We start from the raw sequence: 23889 nt of genomic DNA on the forward strand, positions 1-23889 counted from the left end.
ATTTCTTCTGCATTCTTTCCAGTTTAATAACATTCACTCAATAGCAAGGTGACCAAAACTGAACACAATATACCAATTTTTGAGAAGATTTGTAGCTCAGGTTGAGGTTCAGGTTGTAAGTTTGCTCGCTGAGTTGGTAGGTTTGTTCTCAGATGTTTTGTCACCATGCTAGGTAATATCATCAGTGATCTCCATTGAAGCGTCGGTGTTCTGTCCCGCTTTCTATTAATGTGTCTTGGTCTGTTATGGTGGGTGATATCATTTCTAGTTCTTTTTCTCAGGGGTTGGTAAATGGGGTCCAACTTGATGTGTTTATTGGTGGAATTCTGGTTTGAATGCCAGGCCTCTAGGAATTCCTGTGTGTGTGTCCCTGTTCATCCTGTTCTTGGATGAATGGATTGTCCCAGTCAAAATGGTGTCCCTCTTTGTCTATATGTAAGGATACTAGTGATAACTGGTCATGTCTTTTGGTGGCTGGTTGCTGCTTATGTATCCTGGTGGCTAGTTTTCTGCCTATGTGTTTGTCCAATGTAGTGTTTATTGCCGGTACCCGATAAACACAGCCCGCCAATTCTTAAACAACAAATCCAAACAAGAAGACACAACATCCCAGATACTCTAGCCACATTACCATACATCAAAGACACCTCGGAGATGACCATCAGACTAGTCCACTCTCTTGGCATCATGGTAGCCCACAAACCTACCTACCCATTGAAACAACCAGCTACTGATGAACCTAAAGGACCCTGTACCAATAAGCAGCAAATTGAATGTCATATGCAAAATACCCTGCAAGCACTGCAATCATCACTACATTGGACAGACAGGCAGAAAATGAGCCACCAGGATAGACGAGCACTAACTAGCCACCAAAAGACGTGACCAGCTATCGCTAGTATTGTTACACACAGCCAAAGAAGGACACAACTTCCACTGGGACATCACATTCATTCTGGAATTCCCAGAGGCCTGGCATTCAAACCAGACCTCCATCAATAAATAAATCGATTTGGACCCCATTTACCAACCTCTCAGAAAAAGAACTGGAAATGATATCGTCCACTGTAACAGACTGTGGAAGAAAATCCGCTTCCCTGTCCACCCACAGCATAGCTATGAAGAACATAAGGAACCACGCCTGCCTAAGACACAACAAAAATTACCCAGAGTACCTCAGCATTGACCACATCGGCTAACTAAGACACTTGGCAGCAAACAGGAGATGACTCAAGCCACTTCCACACTGGGGAATAAACATCCCGAGACAGCCTGACAATAGACTCCTTAAAACTCAGTAAGCGCAACTGCTGCCGAAGCCTTAAGGGCAGCCTCGCTCCTCTCACATACTGGATCTCCATAAAGGATGCTCAGACTGAAAGGCACCAAGGTACCTTGCTACAATGGAAACCCATTGAAACATTAGCAGCTAATCTCAGAGGGTTGAAATCTCCTAACTCAATCGCAGACTGATTGCTGCTATTAGACTGCAAATTGCCCTCCCATTGATTAAGTTTTACCAGAGGAGGTTTACCAGGATGTTGCCTGGAATGGTAGGAAAATCTTATGAGGAAAGGCTGAGGCACTTGGGGCTGTTCTCATTGGAGAAGAGAAGGTTTAGGGGAGATCTGATAGAAGTGTATAAGATGATTAGGGGTTTAGATAGGGTAGATACTAAGAACCTTTTACCGCTAATGGAGTCAGGTGTTACTAGGGGACATAGCTTTAAATTAAGGGGTGGTAGGTATAGGACAGATGTTAGGGGTAGATTCTTCACACAGCGGGTTGTGAGTTCATGGAATGCCCTGCCCGTATCAGTGGTGAACTCTCCTTCTTTATGGTCATTTAAGCGGGCATTGGATAGGCATTTGGAAGTTATTGGGCTAGTATAGGTTAGGTAGGATTCGGTCGGCGCAACATCGAGGGCCGAAGGGCCTGTACTGCGCTGTATCCTTCTATGTTCTATGTTCTATGTTTTACCCTTGATTGTACTGTAATTCAAACTATATTACTATACCCCTATAAAACTGCCTATGGCCTCTGCTTGAGGAATAGAACCCTTGATCTACCTGTGCAGACTGTTGGTTCTGTGTCAGCCTAGTCAATTTCTCTTCTAGCCATATCGCTTGTAATAAACAGCTTGTCAATTTCACCTGATTTACGCTGGTGTGGTCTCTGTTCAATTGGGTAATTTCTCAGACACAGACCAAGACACACACACAAAGCTGGACAAAACACCAGTGCTTCAATGGGGGCTCACTGATGATGTTATCTAGTATTGTGATGAAATGTCTGAAAACAAACCTACCAGCTCAGCGAGCAAACTTACAACATGAACAATATTCCAAGTGCAGTCCTGTACAACTGCAACAAACCTTCCCAACTTCTATACTCAATGCCCTGACTGATGAAGGCCAGTGTGCCAAAAGCCTCCTTCATTGCCTCGTCTATCTGTGACTTTACTTGTAGAGAATTGTGCACCTGAACCCCAAAGTCCCTCTGTTCCACAACACTCCTTGAGACCCGACCATTCACGATGAAACTTGATTTGACTTTCCAAAATGCAAGATCTCACACTTCTTTGTATTAAACTCCATTTTCCATTTCTTGGTCTACTTCCCCAGCTGATCAAGCACCTGTTGCAATTTCTGACAACCTTCCTCACTGTCCATGATACCTCCTGTTTTCATGTCATTAGCAAACTTACTAATCATGCCTTGTAAGTTCTCATTCAAATCATGCATATCAAACAGCAATGGGGCCCAGCACTGACCTCTGAGGCACACTACTCGTCGCAGGCCTCCAATCCGACAAGCATCCTTCCACTATTACCCTTTGCTTCCTACAATCAAGCCAATTGTGTGTCCAGTTTTCCATTGTTCCCACTGGATTCTATGTGACCTAACCTTGCAGGGCAGCTTACCACGTGGAACCTTATCAAAGGCCTTACTGAAATCCATACAAACCTTGTCTACTGCCCATGCCCTTGTCAACCTTCCTGGTCACTTCATCAAAGAACACTAACAAATTTGAGGTTTGTTAAAAATTAACACACTATTGAAGTCTTGCACTCATCAGGACAATTCATAAGAATACTAATCTAAGGGGAAACTAATATTTATACACCAACAGGAGAGTGCTGATTCATTTGCAGCTGGACTCTGCTGCAAATAAATCAGCTTTGACAAAATGTCTTTTTGTCAGCAATATTCAAAGCTCTTCATTTCGCCTTCATCTTGCTAACTATTTAATTCTGTGATCAATGGCTAGCAATTCATTTGATAGGAAGAAGATATTTCTCCCTCTTACTTCAAAACTTAGCACATAATTAAACATTTCACTTAAATTTACCCATAATTTTCTCTATTCTAAGCAGAATAATCTCATCCTCTCACATTTCTCTACATAATTGTAGTCCATTGTCTGTGGGCATGACATCCTTTCCTAAGTGTGATGCAACACTCCTGGTGTCGAACCAGTGATTTGCAAAGGAATGCCATGACTTCCTTCATTTTGTATTAGATCTGCCATTTTATAAAAGCAAGTACCCAAGCACTTTTCCCCTATATCAAATTGTTTTCCCACTTTGTGTGCCCACAGTTTCATTAGCACTGGCAACCATACCTCTCTGTCCTGTTCTTCCCAAAATGCACTACATCACCATTCTCTGCACTACATTGCATCAACTATGCATCTGCCCATTTTGTCACCCTGTCTACATCCTCTTATAATTTTTGTGATCCACACATTGTGCTCTCTTCACCCAAGTCTGGATAATTTATTTGTATCAAAAGAAGAGTGGTTCCAATATCAGTCCCTGGAAGTTCCCACTACATTATTCTTGCTCTTCAGAAAAGTGTTTCTGAACTCGGCTTTTGTTGTAAGAACATCCCTGGGGTTCAATATTGTACGATCACCTCAGTAAAGTTTGAAGTCTGAATATCACTCTCAAGCATTCCATCTAATTATTGTTTGAACATTTTGCATAGATTATGCTATACATCCACAAATGTTAACTCCTTGGTCCAGATTAGTGATCACACTTTTCTATCAATGTTTATAATCCTTTTTTCTGTCAGCCATCACAATGTAGTTTATGTTTTGGCTTCTAAGTGACTCTCTATGGATCAAGTTTCTAAAGTCTGTCCCAACCCTATTGCTGTCTCATACATGAAAAGCAAACTTGCATTCATCAACTGATCTTTCAGTGACACCAGTGAAATTTATAAGATATTGTACATTTATTTTCAGTTATACTGCAGTACACACTGACATAGAGCTGGAGAAAGATGAAGAACAGAACAGCAGTTTGGTGCAAATTCTTAATTTCTCCCCTGCTCTGGAACCAGGACCAGAGTCTGGGGCTATGCAGTACTTGATATCGCCAGAAGTAGATCAGAATGAAATGCATGCCCTTCTGGAAGAAGTAGACAGACTACATGGTGGAAGCAAAGAGGAACAAGAACAAGGATTTAAAGTCCTTTTAGACAATAAAAATAAGGTAAAACAGTGTAAAATTTTGTTAAATAATTAACAACTGAAGCAGCTTTTTTTTTGGCAATGATGTGGAGCAATGGGTACAAACGGTGTACTGGAACAATTTCTTTAGACTTCACAACTTTAGCTGCAAATGTGTTGCTGGTCAAAGCACGGCAGGTTAGGCAGCATCTCAGGAATAGAGAATTCGACGTTTCGAGCATAAGCCCTTCATCAGGAATAAGAGAGAGAGAGCCAAGCAGGCTGAGATAAAAGGTAGGGAGGAGGGACTAGGGGGAGGGGCGATGGAGGTGGGATAGGTGGAAGGAGGTCAAGGTGAGGGTGATAGGCCGGAGTGGGGTGGGGGCGGAGAGGTCAGGAAGAGGATTGCAGGTTAGGAGGGCGGTGCTGAGTTGAGGGAACCGACTGAGACAAGGTGGGGGGAGGGGAAATGAGGAAGCTGGAGAAATCTGAATTCATACCTTCACAACTTTAGCCCCAATTGTAATTCAGTGGCACTTGAACATGTTTAGTTACTAAATAAGTAATCTGAAGCCTATGCTAATGTTTTGAAGACAACAAATTCAAATCTGATTGTGGCTGTTTGGGAATACAAGCCTGGCATCTGTAATGAATTATGAAACAGCTGGTCTACTTTAAAAACCCATAACTAATGTTCTTGAAGGAAGGAAAGCTGCTGTTCTTACCCAGTTTGACCCCCTCAAATTTACAAGTGAGCCATTTAGTTGTATTCAACAAGGCAACTTGCCATTGTCCACTTGAGAAATTAGGGATGGGCTGGCAATATCCACGTCTTAAGATTAAAATAATTAAATGTTAATGGAAATTATACTTAATAACCGTTAATAGAAATTGAGAGTGCTACTACTGTCAAGCTCCCTTCCAAACCATAGGCAACCAGTAATTAAAGAAGGCATCTCACCATGATCACCTTCTCAAGGGCAATTAGGGATGGACAATAAATGGACCTAACCAAATTACTAATGCTCTTGCATTATTTAAAAGCATTTTTAAAATTAACCTAAAATTTATAGATGGATAAATATGGAATGCTGAACAGCATTGGAATAGTCAAGTACAGAGATGACAGGGGTGTGGATGAAGAAATAGCAGCAGGTGGACAGAAGTAGGTCATTCAGCCCTTTGAGCCTGCTCTGCCATTTGACAGAATCATGTCTGATCCAACATTCCTCACATCTACTTTCCTGACCTTTCCCTTGAAACCCTTGATTCCCCTACCCGTGAAGAATCTATCTATCTCAGCCTTAAATATATACAAGGACTCTGCTACTACAGTTGCCTGTGGAAAGGAGTTCCAAAGACACTCAACCCTGCTAGAAGAAATTCCTCTTCATCTCAGCCTTAGATTGTTGCCCCTTTACTCTGAGACTATGCCCTCTGCTCCTAGATTCTCCCGGAAATATCCTCTCAGTATTTAACCTGTCAAGCCTCTGAAGAATCTTACATGTTTCAATTAGATCACTTCTCATTCTTCTAAATTTCAATGAGTCCCAGTGTGTTGCACTGTTGCCCATTAGGCAAACCCTCCATATTGAGAATCATCTAAGTGAACCTCTGAACTTGTTCAATTTAATAACATGTTATAGGGGTGTGAATAGGTGGTCTCTGATGGTATGGATATGTGACCAGAACATCACCCTGGGACCAAATATGATATGAAATATGCAAACAATTAGGTTTAGCCTAAGCCAGCTACAAGGGATAGAAATGAAGTTACTGGTGATGGACCAAAGTTTGAAAAGTGGCCAAATCTATTGACTGGATTTTTGCAGAGTTAGGAAACTCCACAGACTTCTAAAAAAGGCCTATTTCCAGAGATCGATAGTGTTTTCTAAGAACCCCACTCTAAGAAAACAGTCTATAGCTATCAGTGAGAGTTAAAATGAAACTCTATGCTGGACTGCTTTGACAGATATAGTTTAGAAAAGTCATTTTGTTTTGCAGCTTCAGTAGTGATTTTCTTTAATGCTACCCCAAGAACCATCATTATGTTATGATGAATGGCTGGCTGACTTCTAAAATATACAATTTCTCTGGTGAGGTGTTTCCAGTTTGACAACTTAAAGAAGCTGTTAAATGATCAGCTGTTTTTGAAGTGAGGTTTTGTTTGAAATTTATATTTATAAGGGATTAACTACTTGAAATTTAAAGACTTTGAATGGATTTAATCTGAGAGATTTTCAGTATTAATGTGTAAAACTGACAACTGTGTTTAATCATTCAAAGTTGTAAAAATATTTCCACATGATTCTTAAGGTCTTCGCATGGTAGATACTGGAAAGTAGCTATGGAGATGGCAGAGAAGGTGTGAAAGGCCTTAGGGAACTGATGGGAGGCATGAATTGACATGGAGGGTATGAGGTGTGGTTGGGGCCATCAGGTTATGAGATACTATTGCGTTTTGTGATGGGGTGTGAGATGTGAGTGTTACATGACCGAATTACCTAAAACATTTTGGATGAAGTCCCAGGGAATCAAGTGGGCCTTCAAGACGATGGCAGAATAGGACTCCTGAGCCGAGCCTTGTCTACTCCGATCACTTTTTTTTTTCTTGTCCTTTCCTTTGCTTACCTCTTGCCCTGAGCTTGGATGGGGTCAGCGGTAGTGAGGGATCCCAATGTGAACTTGAGTGAGTTCAGTGTGGACCTCAGGGTGGCTATGAGTTAGTCCCTCCTTATTTTCCTGGAACGGACAATGGGACCTGGCATTGGAAATGGCGGAGATGATATTGTCAAGTTAGGCCCAGTGGTGAAAGATGGTGTCTGAGGATCAGCGCCTTCATCTTTGGTTCGGTCTTTTCTTTTTATTCTCTCACGGGATATGAGTGTCACTGGCGAGGCCAGTATTTATTGCCCATCCCTAAGGGAGCAATTAAGAGTAAACCACATCGCTGTGGGTCTGGAGTCACATGCAGACCAGATCAGGTAATGGTGACAGATTTCCTTCCCTAAAGCACATTAGTGAACCAGATTGCTTTTTCCTGACGATTGACAATGGTTTCACGGTCGTCATTAGACTTTTAATTCCAGATTTGAATTGAATTGAATTGAAATTCCACCATCTGCCATGTCAGAATTTGAACACAGGACCCCAGAACATTAGCTGGTTTTCTGGATTAATAGTCAGATAATAATACCATGAGGCTATTGCCTTTCCTCTGATGCTGGTGGCAGCAAAACAGAGGTCGAAGTGCATCATGGCCACATTCAGGTGAACCCAGCAGTGAGAGATGTGACTCTGACACTGGTGGGTGCAACGCAAGTTGTGGCAGGTGGTGGTGAAAGAGAATCAGCTCAGTGGTGAAAGATGGCACCTGAAGAGTGGCGACTTCGATGTTGGTTGGGTCCGGTGTAGACAGCAGTGAGATGTTGGAGAAGGGATGGTGACACGGGTGTCATTGATAATTAGCTAGCTCAGGACTGATGGACTTTGGACTATACCTTCCTTCTTTTTTCTTATTTTTAAACTATTCAAAATGGCGCCAGATTGTGGCAATTGTGGAAACTTTCACTGCATTTTACAGTTTTTCTTGCTGTGAAAATATACCTGATGATAAAATCATTCATTCATTCATTCCAACCCACCCCACCTCCATATTGTTTGCAAACTAGGAGAAAGTGAGGATTACAGATGCTGGAGATCAGAGTCAAAACATGTGGTGCTGGAAACAAAACACCGACTCTCCTGCTCCTCGGATGTTGCCAGACCAGTTGTGTTTTTCCAGCACCACATTGTTTGCCACCTACTCAACTTTTGGATCATCTGCAAACTTCTTGATTATATCCTGTACATTTAAATCCAGATCATTAATGTACCCAACAAACAGCAAGGGACCCATCACCGAGCTCTACAGAACCCCACAAACAGACTCCAGTCACAAAATATCCCTCTACCATCACCCTCGGCCTTTCAGCCAATTTTGGATTCAGTGTGCCACTTTGCATTGGATCCCATAGGCTCTTAATTTCTTGACCAGTCTGCTGTGAGGGACCTATCAAGTATCTTATTGAATTTCATGTAGATCACGCCAAATGCTTCAGCAACACTCCTGGGTACCACCTAAAAAAATTTAGTTATATTTGTCAATCACAACCTTCTTTTAACAAATCCATGCTGACTATGCCTGATCAATCTATGCCTTTCCAAGTTCAGATGTAATCTGTCCCTCATTTCTTTCTAATAACATCCCCACCACTGAGGTCAGGCTGTCTGGCCTGTAATTTCCTATTCTGTCCCTTTCTTTTTTTAAATAATAGGACAATGTTACCAGCCCCCCAGTTCTTTGGCACCTCACCTATGGCTAGAAATGATTTGAAAATTACTTTTGGGCCCCTTGATATCTCCTTCTCCAACAAATTGGGATGCATCTCATCCAGGCTTCTGGATTTATCCAATTTTGCTAAACCTCTAATACCTCTTGTCTGTATAATTTCTTCTAACATTTCACAGTCCTCCACCCTGATGTCTATACCTGCGTTGTCTTCTTAGTCCATGAATACCTCCCACTGCTTTGACATTCTTGTAGCTGCTCCTAGTCCTCCTTAGGAACTTGTATCATAACTTAATAAAATTGGCTTTTCTCTAATTTAGAACTTTTTTTCATAATCTTCAACCTACTTGGGTCCATATCCAAATATTAGTCCAGAACTGTCCCCTCCATTACTGGTTAATAAGGTTCTCCTGGATGCAGTGTAAGAATATTGCTCCCTCCCTACTGTGCATACTAAAACAATCCCAGTTAATATTTGAATAGTTAATATCTCTAACTATTCATGTTTTGATTAATACTATAGTGCTACTATTATGATGCAATTCTGAAATGAGAAAACACATTTGATCCTCTACCTCTTCCTGATTGTTTGGGGCCTGTTGTACATCCCCAACAATTTGTTTCCCCTTTTGTGCTTTTCTTCTTCTAACAATATGCCCTTATTTGAAGATCATCCAAGATATTATCCCTCCTCACTGCTATAATTGATTTCTTGATCAATGTTGCGACAAGACCCTTTCTTTCCTATGCTCCTCTTGCTGTCATCTGAATACCCTAGGACCAGGATTATTGAACTTCCAATCCTATCCATCTTTCAGCTTAGTCTTAGGCATAGTTGGAGTGAGAGGGATCAAAGGGTCTGGGGTGAAAGTGGGAACAAGGTATGGAGTTGGATGTTCAGCCATGACAATGTTGAATGGTGGATAAGGCTCAAATGGCCCACTCCGTTACCATTTTCTATGTTGCTTTGTTACTCTTATCAACCCTTCTGTTACTGTGTCAAAAAACTCCAGGAAGTTATTTCCCATGTTGAAATTTGTGCTGACTGTTCCTAATGAACTCACCTTTTTCCAGATTATTACTAATTCTGTTCTGAATAATTTTGTCCAGTTGTTTACCCATCACAAAAGTTAAATTTACTGGTCTGTGATTTCTGAAATTATCTTTCTTGAGCGAGGCCGTAATGTTTGCAATTCTCCTGTCTTCTGGCACCTCCCCCACGTACAGGGAAGAGTTAAGAATTATGGGCAGTGTGTGTGCAATTTCTACTCTTTTTTTTCTAAATCCTCCCACGTATCTCATCTGGTCCTAGTACCTTGTCAACTTAGATGCCAACAAACTATGCAATCGTTCTTTCTTATTTATTTTGAACCCTCCTAGTTACAGAATTACCTCCTTTGTCGCTATGGCCTGGACAGCATCCTCCTGTTTTGTAAAGACAGATGTAATTAACGTTCAGCAACACCCCGGCCTCCAGGCATTTGGCACGTTTGCCTTCATTGCTCAGTCTTTTGAGTATAGGATTTGGGAAATCATGTTGAGATTGTACAGGATATTGATGAGGCCTCTTCTGGGAATACTGTTTCTAGTTCTGGTTGCTGAGTTATGGAAAGGACATTATTAAACTGGAGAGGGTTCAGAAGCAATTTGCCAGGATGTTGCCTGGTGTGGAAGGATTGATTTATAAAGAAAGGCTGGGACATATTTTCACTGGAGAGTAGGAGGTTGAGAGGTGACCTGATAGAATATTTTTGTTATTCATTCATTGGGTGAGGACGTTGCTGACAGGGTCAGCATTTATTGCCCATCCCTATTTTCCCAGAGGACAGTTAAGTGACAAAATCAGGAGAGATACAGATGGAGTTAATAGTAGTTGCCTTTTCCCTAGGATGGTAGATTTCACGACTGCGGCATATTTTTAGGGTGAGAGGAGAGAGATTTAAAAAAGATGAGAGGCAATTTTTTTTACACAGGGTGGTTTGTGTGTGGAGTAAACTTCCTGAGGAAGTGATGGATGTGGGTACAATTACAACGTATAAAGGAATTTAGATAAGTACATGGATAGGAAAGGTTTGGAGGGATATGTGTCAGGAACAAGCAAGTGGGACTAGTTTAGTTTGAGATTATGTTCAGCATGAATTGGTTGGACTAAAGGGTCTGGTTCCGTGCTGTATGACTTTATGTGTATCCTCTATTTGGTCACTGATTGGCTTACTCCTTCTTTAGCCCCTCTCTTATTCTTTATATGCCTACAGATGACTTTGGAATTACCCTTCATGTTCAGTATTTCCTTCTTGTTGATCTTTGGGTTTTTTTTATTTTCCACATTCCCCTAAACCTTCAGTATTCCTGTTGATTCTCTATTTAGTTTCTGCCTTACTCTTGTCATTAGCAAACTTTTTTTAATGTTAATTTTTACCTCCTTTGTCGTCCAGGGAACTCGTGATTTGTTTATCTTAGCTTTTTTATTACAGGACATATATTTTTACTTTATCCAACCAGTCTGCTCTTTGAGGGTGGCGCATTGTTCAATTATTGCTTTCCCACCACCCCTTTGTTCCAATTGATCCTGCTCAGCTCTGTTCTTGTCTCATTTAAGTCGGCCGTCTGCCAATTGATTTTTGTTACTTTGGATTATTGCATATCATTCTCCAATACCATCCTCAGCCTTCTATAGTGATCTATGTTTCCTAAGTGATCAATTGACATTTGATTCACTTGGCCAATCTCATTTTTAAGGACCAGGTCCAACCTGGCAGTGGTATAATAAAAATGTCACTTGTCTTGTAGCCTGGGGTAATGCTTTGAAGACATGGGTTCAAATCCTACCACAGCAACAGATGGAGTATGTAATCAGGAATTGGAGGTCAGTCTCAGTAATGGTCACCAGAACAATTATTCGGGCGCCTGGGTGGTTCAGTGGTTAGTATTGCTGCCTCACAGTGCCAAGGATCCAGGTTTGATTCCACCCTCAGACGACCGCCTATGTGGAGTTTGCACATTATCCCTGTGCCTTGATAGGTTTCCTCGGGTGCTCCAGTTTCTTCTCGCAGTCGAAAGATGTGCAGGTGAGGTGGATTGGCCATGGGAAATGCAGGGTTACAGGAATAGAGTAGGGGGTGGGTTGGGTGGGATGCTTTTTTGGAGGGTCAGTGTGGACTCGATGGGCTGAATGGCCTGCTTCTACACTATAGGGATTCTATGTGAGTCCTCATTCCCCAAACTGCAACACAGTGGGGAACTATTACAAAAATTGCTGAGGACTGTAAGCCCATAAAGTACAGAAGCAGAATTAGGCCATTTGGCTGATCATGTCTGCTGCACCATTTGATATGTGGCAGATATTTTTCAATTCCATTCTCCTGGCTTATCCCATAACCCTTGATCTACTTATGAATCAAGATCCTATCTATCTCTGTCTTAAAAACACTCAATGACTTGCCTCCAAAGCATTTTGCGGCAATGAGTTCCACAGATTAACAACCCTCTGGCTGAAAAAAATTCCTCCTCTTCTCAGTTCTAAAGGGTTGTCCCTTCACTCTGAGGCTGTACCCTTGGGTCCTAGTCTCTCCTACTAGTGGCAACATCTTACTGATGTCCACTCTTTCAAGGCCATTTCAGTATTCTGTAAGTTTCAATTAAATCTTTCCTCAGCCTTCTAAACTCCCAGAGAGTGCAGACCCAAAGTCATTAACTGCTCCTCATATGAAAAGCTTTTCATTCCTGGGAACATTCTTGTTCATCTCCTCTAGAACCCCTCCAATGCCAGCACAGTCTTCGTTGGATATGGAGCCCAAAACTGCTCTCAATATTCCAAATGGAGTCTGACCAGAGCCTTACACAGCCTCAGCAGTACATCTCTACTTTGTATTCTAGCCCTCTTGAAATGAATGCTCATATTGCATTTGTCTTCCTAACTGCCAAATGAATCTGCATGACAACCTTAAGAGAATCTTGAACTCGGAGTCCCAAGTCTCTTTGTGCTTCAGATTTCCAAAGCCTTTTCCCATTTGAAAAATAGACTATGCCTCTATTCTTTCTATGAAAGTGCAGAACCTCACACTTACCCACATTGTATTCTATCTGCCTTTTTTTGTCTGTTTAGTAAAAAATGAGGTCTGCAGATGCTGGAGATCACAGCTGCAAATGTGTTGCTGGTCAAAGCACAGCAGGTTAGGCAGCATCTCAGGAATAGAGAATTCGACGTTTCGAGCATAAGCCCTTCATCAGGAATTTTTGTCTGTTTGCCTAGCCGGTCCCAGTCCTCCTTTAGCTTCCCTGCTTTCTCAACACCACCTGTCCCTCCACTATCTTTTATGTTGTCTGCAAACTTAGCAATAATGCCCTCAGTTCCTTTGTCCAGATTATTAATGTATAATCGGGCAGCATGGTGGCTCAATGGTTAGCACTGCTGACTCACAGTGCCAATGACCCGGATTCGATACTGCTCTCGAGTGTCTATTTATGTGGAGTTATGTGCTTCAGTTTCCTCCGACAGTCCAAAAATGTGCAGGTTAGGTGGATTGGCTATGCTAAATTGCCCATAGTATCCAGGGATGTGCAGGCTAGTTGTGCTTAGCCAAAGGAAATACAGGGTTACAGGGATAGGGTATTGGGTGGAGTTTGATGGGCCAAATGACCTGCTTCCACATTTTAGGTATTCTATGTGAATAGTTGTAATCCCAACACAAGATACAATGGAAGTTGAAGAAGAGAGGGCAGAACCCATTGCCCAAGAAGTGTATTCTCTGTACCTAAAGGCTCGTATATCCTGGATTATCCTGCTGAATCACCTGAGGAGACATGAATCGTGCAACCTGGTAGATGTCAATTGCATTTCAAGAGACTGACAACAATGATAAAATGAAAGATCCCACAGAACCATTTCAAAGACGAGATGATAAATTCTCCCTGATACATATTTAACCCTCACTCAATATTACTTAAAAGACAAGTTATCTAGTCTGTTATATTGGCATTTGCAAGTTTTTGATATGTGCAAGATGGATGTTCTATTTTCTACATTGCAAGACTTTAAAAAATTATCTTGATTGTAATGAGGTTGAAGAGTTGTCTTGATATTGTGAAAGGCATAATATTAGATGCCTTATGGATGTTAGTTAGCTTGCTCAGGTGGAAGATTTGTTTTCAGATGTTTCATCACCATGACTAGGTAATATCATCATGTGGGTCTCTGGTGACATGCTGTTAATATTTCCCGCCTCTCTATTTATTTGTCTTGGTTTCTTTTGTTGGGTGATGTTATTTCCTGTTTTTTTCAAGGAAAGGTAGATGGGATCTAAATCGATGTGTATACTTATGGAGTTCCAATTAGAATGCCAGGCCTCGAGGAATTCTTGTGCGTGTCTTTGTTTTGCTTGTCCTAGGACATGTGTTTTGCCCAGTGAAGGTGGTGTTCTTCTTTGTCTGTAAGTATGGAAATTAATGATAATAGGTTGTGCCTTTTGGAGTCTAGTTGGTGTTCATGTATCCTGGTGGCAAGTTTCCTGCTTGTTTGTCTGATATCGTGTTTTTTACAGTTCTTGTGTGGTATTTTGTAAATGATGTTAGTTTTGCTGGTAGTATCTGTTGGATCCTTTAGGTTCATTAGTTGCTGTTTAAGTGTATTGGTAGGTTTGTGGTTACCATGATGCCAAGGGGTCTGAGTAGTCTGGAAATCATTTCTGAGATGTCTTTGATGTAAAGTAATGTGGCTATCGTTTTTGATTGAGTTGTGTCTGCTTGTTTGGGTTTGTTTCTGAAGAATCGGTGGATTGTGTTTGTTGGGTACCCATTTTTCTTGAAAATGTATAGTTATTTTTCTTCTGCTGTTTGTAATTCTTGGGTGCTGCAGTGCGATGTATCTCGTTGAAATAATGTCTTGATGCAGCTCCGTTTGTAGGTGTTCAGATGATTGCTTCTGAAGTTCAGTATTTGGTCTGTGTTTGTTGTTTCTCTGTCGACGCTGGTTTGAAGCACTTCAGTAATTGTATGTTCAACTGCCATGTCTAGGAATGGGAGTCTGTTGTTGTTCTCCTCCCCTTTTGTGAATATTATGCCTGTCAGGATATTGTTGATGATGTTGTATATTTCCTCTAATTTGTTCCATTGTGTGATGACAAAGGTGTCATCCATGTAGCCGACCTAAAGTTTGCATTGGATAGATGGGAGGGCTGCTTGTTCTAGTCTCTGCATTACTGCTTTTGCCATGAACCCTGATATTGGAGATGCCGGAGGTGTTCTGTTGATTTGTTTGCAGGTTTTGTATTTGAATGTGAAGTGGGTGGTGAGGTACAGGTCCACTAGCTTGAGGATGGTGTCTTTGCTGATGATGTTGGTGCTGTCTGGTGTTTGTGGGCCTGGTTTTTCTAGTCGTGATGCCAGTGTTTCTTTGGCCAAATCGATGTTAATTCATAGAATTATAGAATCCCTACAGTGTGAAATCGGGCCCTTCAGCCCAACAAGTCCACACCGACCATCTGAACAGCGTCCCACCCAAACTCTATTACTCTACATTTATCCCTGAGTAATGCACCTAACCGACACATCCCTGAACACTATGGACAATTTAGCATGCCCTATTCACCTAAGCTGCACATCTTTCAATTGTGGGAGGAAACCGGAGTACCCAGAGGAAATCCTGCAGACAGGGAGAATGTGCAAGTTCCACACAGACAGTCATCAGTGGCTGGAATCGAACCCGGGTCCCTGGCGCTGTGAGGCGCCAGTGCTAACCACTGAGTCATGTGAAAAGGGCTGTAACATCAAAGGAGACCATTATTTCGTCCTCTTCTATCTTGGAGTCTTTGGTATTCAGGAATTCTTCGGTGGAGTAAATGGAGTCGCGTGAATCTTCAATTAGGTGCTTTAGTTTCTGGTGGAGTTCCTTGGTTCATCTGTATTTTGGTGTACCAGGTAGAGAGACAATGGGTCTGAGGGGGGCCCCAGGTTTATGTATTTTTGGTAATTTGTAGAAGCGTGGTGTGTTGGATCCATCTGTTTTCATATTTTGGCAGTCTGATCTGTTTAATTCTCCATCCCGTTATCAAGGATGAGATTCTGTTATGTAGTTGTGGGGTTGGATCTGCTGATAAGTGTTGGTATCTGCAAACAGAGCATTTGCTTTTTTGAGATAGTCTGATTTGTTTAGAATAACAGTCATGCATCCCTTGTCTGCAGGTAGGATAACAATGTTTTTGTCTATTAACTGCCTTATTCTTTGTTTGCATTGTAATATTTTTAAATATATCATAAAGTTAGTCATAGCAAGCCATTATAGTTTAGCATTTCTATTAACTCTGTTACAACTTACAGTATGGTAAAAGAAAAGAGTTTTGTTGGCGGATGATTCGTGCCTACAGTGATATGACCCAGCTGACAGAAGATAAAGAAACACAGAAATGTTATGCTTTGGCTGGTAAGAAATTTCTTATTGAAACTTTAAAATTTAACGTCCTCCCAAATGCTTGCCTCTTGAACATCTCTGATTTTTATTGTTCCACCATCAATGCTGCTGCCTTCAGTTTCTTATTTCCATACCCTTGAATTCCCTTCATAAATCTTTCTGTCTCTCTACCTGTTAAGTGGTTTGTGGGCTACCATGATGCCATTAGGTCTGAGTGGACTGGAAGCCATTTCTGATATGTCTTTGATGTAAGGTAATGTGGCTATTGTTTTTGTCCTTTACAGACACCCTAAAATAAAGCTATTGCCATTTGTTCTAATATTGCCTTATGTGGCTGGGGGTCAAATTTTGTGTTCTGATACTCCTATGAAGCACGTTGAGATCTTTTATTTTGTTATACATGGTATATAAGTACAAGGACATGTTCTGGGCTCTCAAATGTCTGTCTGCAGAGATACTAAGTTATCAGTATATTGATTGTGATTGACGTAGAAATAACTGTCAGTAAAAGTTGAACAGTTACAATGTTATTGTTGCAGTCTTATTGAAAAATAATTTACAGTTCTTTATTTTGTAGATATTTCTCAGTCAGTTATCTACAGTTATAAAAATTGAATTGTCATTATTTTAGATGAGATGTGTTGTTAGTAATGCAAAACAACATTGAACAGAAAAGTAGCCAGCTATTTGCTGAGGTTTTTCCAAACATGGGCAGTGACCAATTTTTTCAAGCTAATGTCAGTACTCAAAGAAATAATATTCTAACTTTTCTCAAGATACACTTGTGATTATTCACTAACTGATCCAAAATTTCGTTATTTACAGTCTGTAGACAGTATGTCTCTAAAGGTTATGATACATTATTACTATGTACATTTGCAAGCCTACTTTGCAGTATTCAGGGTCTGTAGCCCTGTCAGAGGTACCATCTTTCAGATAAGATGCTAAACTGAAGCCCTATCTGCACTCTGAAGTGTATGTTTAAAAAATCCTCAATCTAACATCAGCTTCACGGGTCTGGACACTGTATACACATGTTAATAAGAAGCTCCTAAAGGTATCCTGTTTCCACAATTGAAGAATTGCATCCACATTGAAGGACTGAGAAAACATTTTAAGGACACTTCCCCTTCAATGTATTATCTTTCCCTAGGATGTATCCTCTTTTCTTCAGAGGCTTCATCTTTCCTTCAAATGCTTTGTCTTTTCTTTGCTGGCTTTGCCTTCATTGTGAGGTTTCACCACCTGCTACCCCCTCAACTCCCTGACCTCCAAATCACATCCCCAAAGTTTCTGCCTTTCCCAGTTTGTGTTCAGTCTTTTCACCACAGACTTGGTCTTTTCCCAGGTTTCTGTTTTATCTCCCTCAAGCCTCATCTTTCCTCTCTTATGGTTCCATTTTGCTCCTCTTGAGGTTTCATCTTTTCATTGCTCAACGGTCTATTTTGCTGTTTCTTTAAGATGCTGATGTTAATTTCACAAGCAACAGTAAGTGATGGTAGTCTTGCCCTAATGACTGTTCTTCCTGCTTGAGTCATACAGTGGCTTTTAGTTGGTTATATGTCCATACAGATGTACATTACAATCAAGGTCAATTTCGTCCTTACCTGACCTGCAGGATTGCATACATCAATCAGAAAAAAGAAGATAAAAATCACACAACACCAGGGTATAGTCCAACAGGTTTATTTGGAAGCAGACACAGACAGACTTTAACTTCAGACCTTTAATGCATTGTCTGAACTGAGATGACACATTTTGTTAGAAAATCTGAAGTTATCTTGAGAATGTGACTTAAAAAGATTCTGAGATTTACATATTAATTAACCAAAACTAACAAAACCATTCTAAAAGATGAAAGACTTAACCTAAGTTTGTTCAGCCGCACTACACTATTACCTTTTGCTATAAATTCTGTGTTTGTTGTCCCACTCCACAACCACCTGATGAGGAAGCAGAGCTTTGAAAGCTAGTGCTTCCAAATAAACCTGTGGGACTATAACCTGGTGTTGTGAGATTTTTAACTTTGTCCACCCCAGTCCAACACTGGCTCCTCCAAATCACCAAAAAAATAGATTATGGTCAGAAGCAGCAGCCCTTATGATCATCCCACTCAGTAGCCCAGTTGTGGCTGCTGATTGTAACACAAATGCTTCTATCTTTGCCAAGTTTAGCTGACAGTCAAACAACAGGAATCAAGCTATGGTTCCACTTGGTCTATATAGCTCAATTCTGTATGAATAGCATCCTTATCCAATTATGATTTAAAACCATCTTTGAATTTGAGTATGAAAATTTAAAGGTGTCCCCTTAACTGGTGAATGCTAATTCATTTTGTCATTGACCATCCAGTTACATTCAGATCATGAACAGCTTAGAAACATGGAAACATAGAAGATAGGAGCAAGAGGAGCCCATTTGGCCCTTTGAACCTGCTCTGCCATTCATCACGATCATGGCTGATCATCCAACTCAAAAACCTTATCCTGCTTTTACCCCATAACCTTTGATTCCATTCACCTCGAGGGTTATATCTAGCTGCCTCTTGAATATACTCAGTGTTTTGGCATAAACTACTTCCTGTGGTAATGAATTCCACAGGCTCACCACTCTTTGGGTGAAGAAATGTCTTCTCTCTCTGTCCTAAATGGTATACCCCGATTCCTCAGACTATGACCCCTCGTTCTGGACACACCCACCACCGGGAACATCCTCTCTGCATCTACCCTGTCTAGTCCTGTTAGAATTTTATAAGTCTCTATGAGGTCCCTCTCATTTGTCTGAACTCTAGTGAAAACAATCCTAATCTGGTCAATCTCTCCTCATTCATCAGCCCTACCAACCCAGGAATCGGCCTGGTAAACCTTCACTGCTCTCCCTTGAGAGCAAGAACATTCTTCCTCAGAAAACAAAACTGGAACTGCACACTGTATTCTCAATGGGGCCTCACCCAGGGCCCTGTATAAACGCAACAGCACATCCCTGCTCCTGTACTCGAAACCTCTTGCAATGAAGGCTGACATACATTTGGTTGCAAGATTCATTTTATAAGCTCACATATTACTGTTGTATGGAACATTACTCAAAATTGTCGTAAATTCAGTATGACTTTATAATTTGACACTGCAATATTTGGAATCTAGCAGTAATACAAAGGACAAGGAAATCTAGGGAATACATCAAGATTATTTGCTAAATGATTACCAAACATCTTTTTAAAATGATAATTGTTAGCTCTGAACCATTTACTCATTTCCTATTGTATTCCTAAGTTCTTGTGATTTCCCTTTCCACCTACCTTCATTCTTTATAGGAAAAGATGAAGCAACTGCCAGTCTGCAGGATCACGGGGACAGTATAGAATGCCAAATATGGTATGCACTTTTTTTTTGTCCTTTAGTATTGGGGTTGGGGATGGTAAAACAAATTGAAGCTATATGTCAAAATATATGTGCTGAGATTTTTATTTTTAAATTTGGACTAAGGGGTATGTAGCATGTTCATGCAAATGCATCTAACCTGTATAATGCGGAAAGGGAATAACATAAATTGTGGAATCTTTCTTCTTTAAGTGTTAAATTGTTACAGAATTTTAGTCTCTTAATTTTTAAAGAACTTAAATTTTTCTGTTTTTAAATTTCTTTGCTTTTTCTCTTCATGGACCTACTTATCTCAAATTCACCCATTTTTCTTTTCTGTTGTTCTGCTGAATTTTTTAAATCCTTAAATTGCTTAGATAATTGGTATTGTCATTCATTAAGGTCCAGATGTCCTGTTTCCTTCACCATGATATTTTCAGTTCAAATGGCCAGCAACTTACAAGGCAGAAGAATTGAGCTGAAAGGTGAAGGGAAAATTCTGACTAATGGAGGGCTTTTATGATGAACTAAATAAATCTTCATACATGTGATGATATCTTTGCTCCACAAACTTAATTCATTGTAATCAGATATTCATGTAAACAGTTCCTCATTTTAATACAAGATGTTAATTTTTTCATGATAAAGGCTTGCTGTTGTTTGTCGCTATCTGCAAGACCATGACATTGAAGAAGAAAATAACAGTCTCAAGGTCAGGCATGTTTTAATTGAAGTACCTTGAATGTAACCTAGACTGATAGGCTGGTGTTACAGTTTAGCATTGAGAGAATGCTCTGTTAGTGGACTTGTTGCCCTTCAGGTGACAAATCAAACCAAGACCTCTCTAACTTTTCCAGTGAATTTTAAAGATTCTGCAGTACTTTTGGAAGAAAATTGAGTTCAGGTCAATCCTCCTTTCTTAAATAGCCATAGTGAAAACAGATGAACTCATTGAGCATCTTTTTTGGTGTTTGTGGAATCGTGTCCCATACAAAATAGTTGCCACATATTCAGATTAACAAGTAATCCAGCAATTCAATAAATACAGCTCACTACCAGCTTCTCCAGGGCTTTTAGTGATGGGTAATAATGCTGGTCTAGCTAGCTATACTCATGTCCCTTGAACAAAGTAAAAGAAAGTTTCAGTCACTTCAGGTTTGATGTGCATGAATATTTTAAAAAGTTGTAGGTGCTAAATAATTGCAAACCTTTTTTCTTCCAAGTGGAATTTATATCTTCTAAATTACCTAACAAGTGTTTAGTTTCTTAGGCAGTTTTGTCACACAAAAGGTCAAAACACTCATTGACTAGACCATGAAAAACTCTTCCAACTTCGGCTGTCGTACAGTTTAGTATCTCGCATTGGTCCATAATTTGACAAGAACCGAACTGACCAAGTAATGATGCATTGCAGGATAAAATCTCCTAAAGAAAGTTGTAATTATTAACAAGGAACGTTTAAAGCACCTGAGAAATGTCACTGAGAATTCCACTAAAACAAATTATGTTTTACTGCTCACTGTTAAGGATATTTAATTAAACAAACAGAATTTCACATGCCCTGCCACCCCACAACCATCACCACCACTACTGCTGTCTTTTCCTTCCTCCCCTCCAGTTCTGAAGGTGGAGAGTAGGGCATTGATGAGGTACAGTTGTATGGGCTCCAACCAGTGAATGCCATCTCACTCAAGTGAACCAAGGTGGTGAGTGTTGACAGATTACCAGCAGCTTTGTCTGTGATCAGTCTTGGCGATAATTATATCATTAGATATGACTAGTTGTTGGTCAATAGATGTGGGCATTGTTGGCTGGGCCAGCATTTATTGTCCATCCCTAATTTCCTTTGCAAAAGTGCTGTTTCGTGGGGTAGAAATCCATCGCTGGCTCACCTGAACCTTCCCAATAGATGAGTATCGAAACTGCACGCCTCACCATCAGCAATTGTTTAGAAAATTATCCTTCATATGTGAGCTGTTGGACCGAGCAACATTACATTCATGAATATTGGACAATGCACAAGGAATCCTCACTTAGAGTCAGGGCTGCATTTCTGAAAATCATGATTTTAAGTGAAACAACTTCTAAGTGAGTCATGATTTCCCACCGGAACGAATGTTAAAGCTAGAGGTATGTTTCCAAATGTAGTTTTTGTCTGGAAAATTAAATGTAAAAGTTATAATCATAGAGTCATACAACATGGAAAAAGACCTTTCAGTCCAACCAGACCATGTTGACTGTAATCCCCAACTAAACTAGTCCCATCTGCCTGCATTTGGCCCATATCCTTCCAAACATTTCTTATTTATATACATATCCAAATGTCTGTTAAATGTTGCAAATGTACCCACATCCACCACTTCCTCTGAAAGTTCATTCCACATATGAACTACTCTCTGTGCAAAATAAATAGCTCTGCACGTCTTTTTTAAAAATTTTTTAAAATGGTAAAGATATGCCCCCTAGTCTTAAAATCCTCCACACCAGGGAAAGACAGCTGCCATTCACCCTATTTACACCCCTCATGATTTTATAAACCTCTATATTGTCACCCCTCAATCTTCTGTGCTCCAAACTTAGCCAGAATGCCCTCGGATACTTGTCACCAGCTGCCATCCTGAGCAGGACCCTTTTATCCCCACTCTCTGCTAGCACCTTGCCTCTAACATCATGGGTCCTTATCTTACTCAGTGGCCTCCTGTGCAGCACATTTTCAAAGGCCTTTAAGCCCAAGTAGATAACATTCATTGGCTCTCCTTGGTCTAACCTGCTCGTTAGTTCCTCAAAGAATTCTAGCAAATTTGTCAGGTATGACCTCCCGTTGGTGAAACTATGCTGGCTTACCCAATTTTACCATACACTTTCAAGTATTCAGAAATCTCATCCTTCACAATGGATTTAGGATTTTACCCACAACTGAAGTTAGGCTATTTGGTCTGTCATTCTTTATCTTTTGTCTTACTCCCTTTTTAAATAGGTGTCACATGAGTGATTTTCCAGTCCTCTGGGACCCTTCCTGATTCTAGTGATTCCTGAAAGATCACTACCAATGCCTCCCCTATTTCTTCAGCTATCTCCCTTGGAACTCTGGGGTGTAGTCCATGTGGAACAGGTGATTTATCCATCTTCAGGCTATTCAGTTTTTGTAGCACCTTCTCCTTGGTGATGGCCCCTGACTCTTGAATTTTTGGGAAATTACTCATGTCTTCCACTGTGAAGACTGACATGAAGTAATTATTCAGTTCCTCAGCAATTTCCTTGCTTCCCAGTACTATCTCTCCAGTGTGATTTTCTAGTGATCCAGTGTCCATTTTTGCCTCTCTTTTGCCCTTTATATACGTAAAGAAACTATTTAATCTTCTCCCTCTTTATTTCTTTTTTCTGTTGCCCTCTGTGGATCTTTGTAAGCTTCCCAAATCTCTGGCTTCCCTCTGCCCTTCGTCTCATAATGTGCTTTCTCTTTTGCTTTTATGCCTTCCCTGACTTCCCTAGTCGGCCATGATGGCCTCATCCTCCCTGTACCATTCTTCTTTTCTCTCGGGATGAATCTCTGCTGTGTCTCCTGAATTACTCCCAGAAATACCTGCCATTGCTGTTCGACTGTCTTTCCTGCTAGGCTGCACTCCCAGTCAATTCTTCTCAGCTACTCCCTCATGCCTCTGTAGTTGCCTTAATTCAGCCATAATAAGTGTTACTTCTGATTCTATCTTCTCCCCCTCAAATTGCAGTGTAAATTCAATCATATTATAATCACTGGCTCAGAAGAATTCTTTCCCTTTAAGCTCCCTTATCAAGTCTGCCTCACTGCAGACCACTAAATCCAGTATTTTCTGTTCAATTCTGGGCTCCACCATAAACTGCTCCAAAAAGCCATCTTGTGGATATTCCACAAATTCCTTTTCTTGCAATCAGCTACCAACATGATTTTCCCAGTCCACCTGCCTGTTGAAATTCCTCACCTTCAACTGTAATTTTACTTTTCCTATGCATCTTTTCTATCTCCTGGTGTATCTTGCGCCCAGCTTCTGACTACTGTTTGGAAGCCTGTACATAACTCCAACTATGATTTTTTTTAACCTTTGTGGTTCCTTAATTATACCCACACAGATTCTACACCATCTGAGCCTACTTTGTTTCTTACTATTGATTTAATTTCATTTCTTACTAATAAAGGCAACCTCACCCCTTCTGCCCACCTGCCTAACTTTTCAATAGGATGTAATATCCTTGACTATTCAGCTCCCAAAACTGACCCCTTGCAGCCATGTCTATGTGATGCCCACCACATCAAACCTGCCAATTTTGAACTGCGCCACAAGCTCATTTATCTTATTCCT

The 23889-nt window shown here is 40.6% G+C and overlaps 1 protein-coding gene across 2 annotated transcripts in view; it reads left to right on the forward strand.

Annotated features, from left to right (window-relative positions):
* Positions 1 to 23889, forward strand: part of LOC132836752 (regulator of microtubule dynamics protein 3-like) — an 88853-nt gene that overhangs the window by 15017 nt on the left and 49947 nt on the right. For both annotated transcript variants that reach the window (XM_060856186.1, XM_060856187.1), the window contains 4 exons: positions 4252 to 4501; positions 16103 to 16205; positions 19507 to 19567; positions 20201 to 20264. In XM_060856186.1, coding sequence (XP_060712169.1) covers positions 4252 to 4501; positions 16103 to 16205; positions 19507 to 19567; positions 20201 to 20264 — 478 coding nt within the window. The remainder of the gene's footprint in view (positions 1 to 4251; positions 4502 to 16102; positions 16206 to 19506; positions 19568 to 20200; positions 20265 to 23889) is intronic.

Source organism: Hemiscyllium ocellatum, chromosome 47 (genome assembly GCF_020745735.1).
Source record: "Hemiscyllium ocellatum isolate sHemOce1 chromosome 47, sHemOce1.pat.X.cur, whole genome shotgun sequence".
Classification (NCBI taxonomy): Eukaryota; Metazoa; Chordata; class Chondrichthyes; order Orectolobiformes; family Hemiscylliidae; genus Hemiscyllium; species Hemiscyllium ocellatum.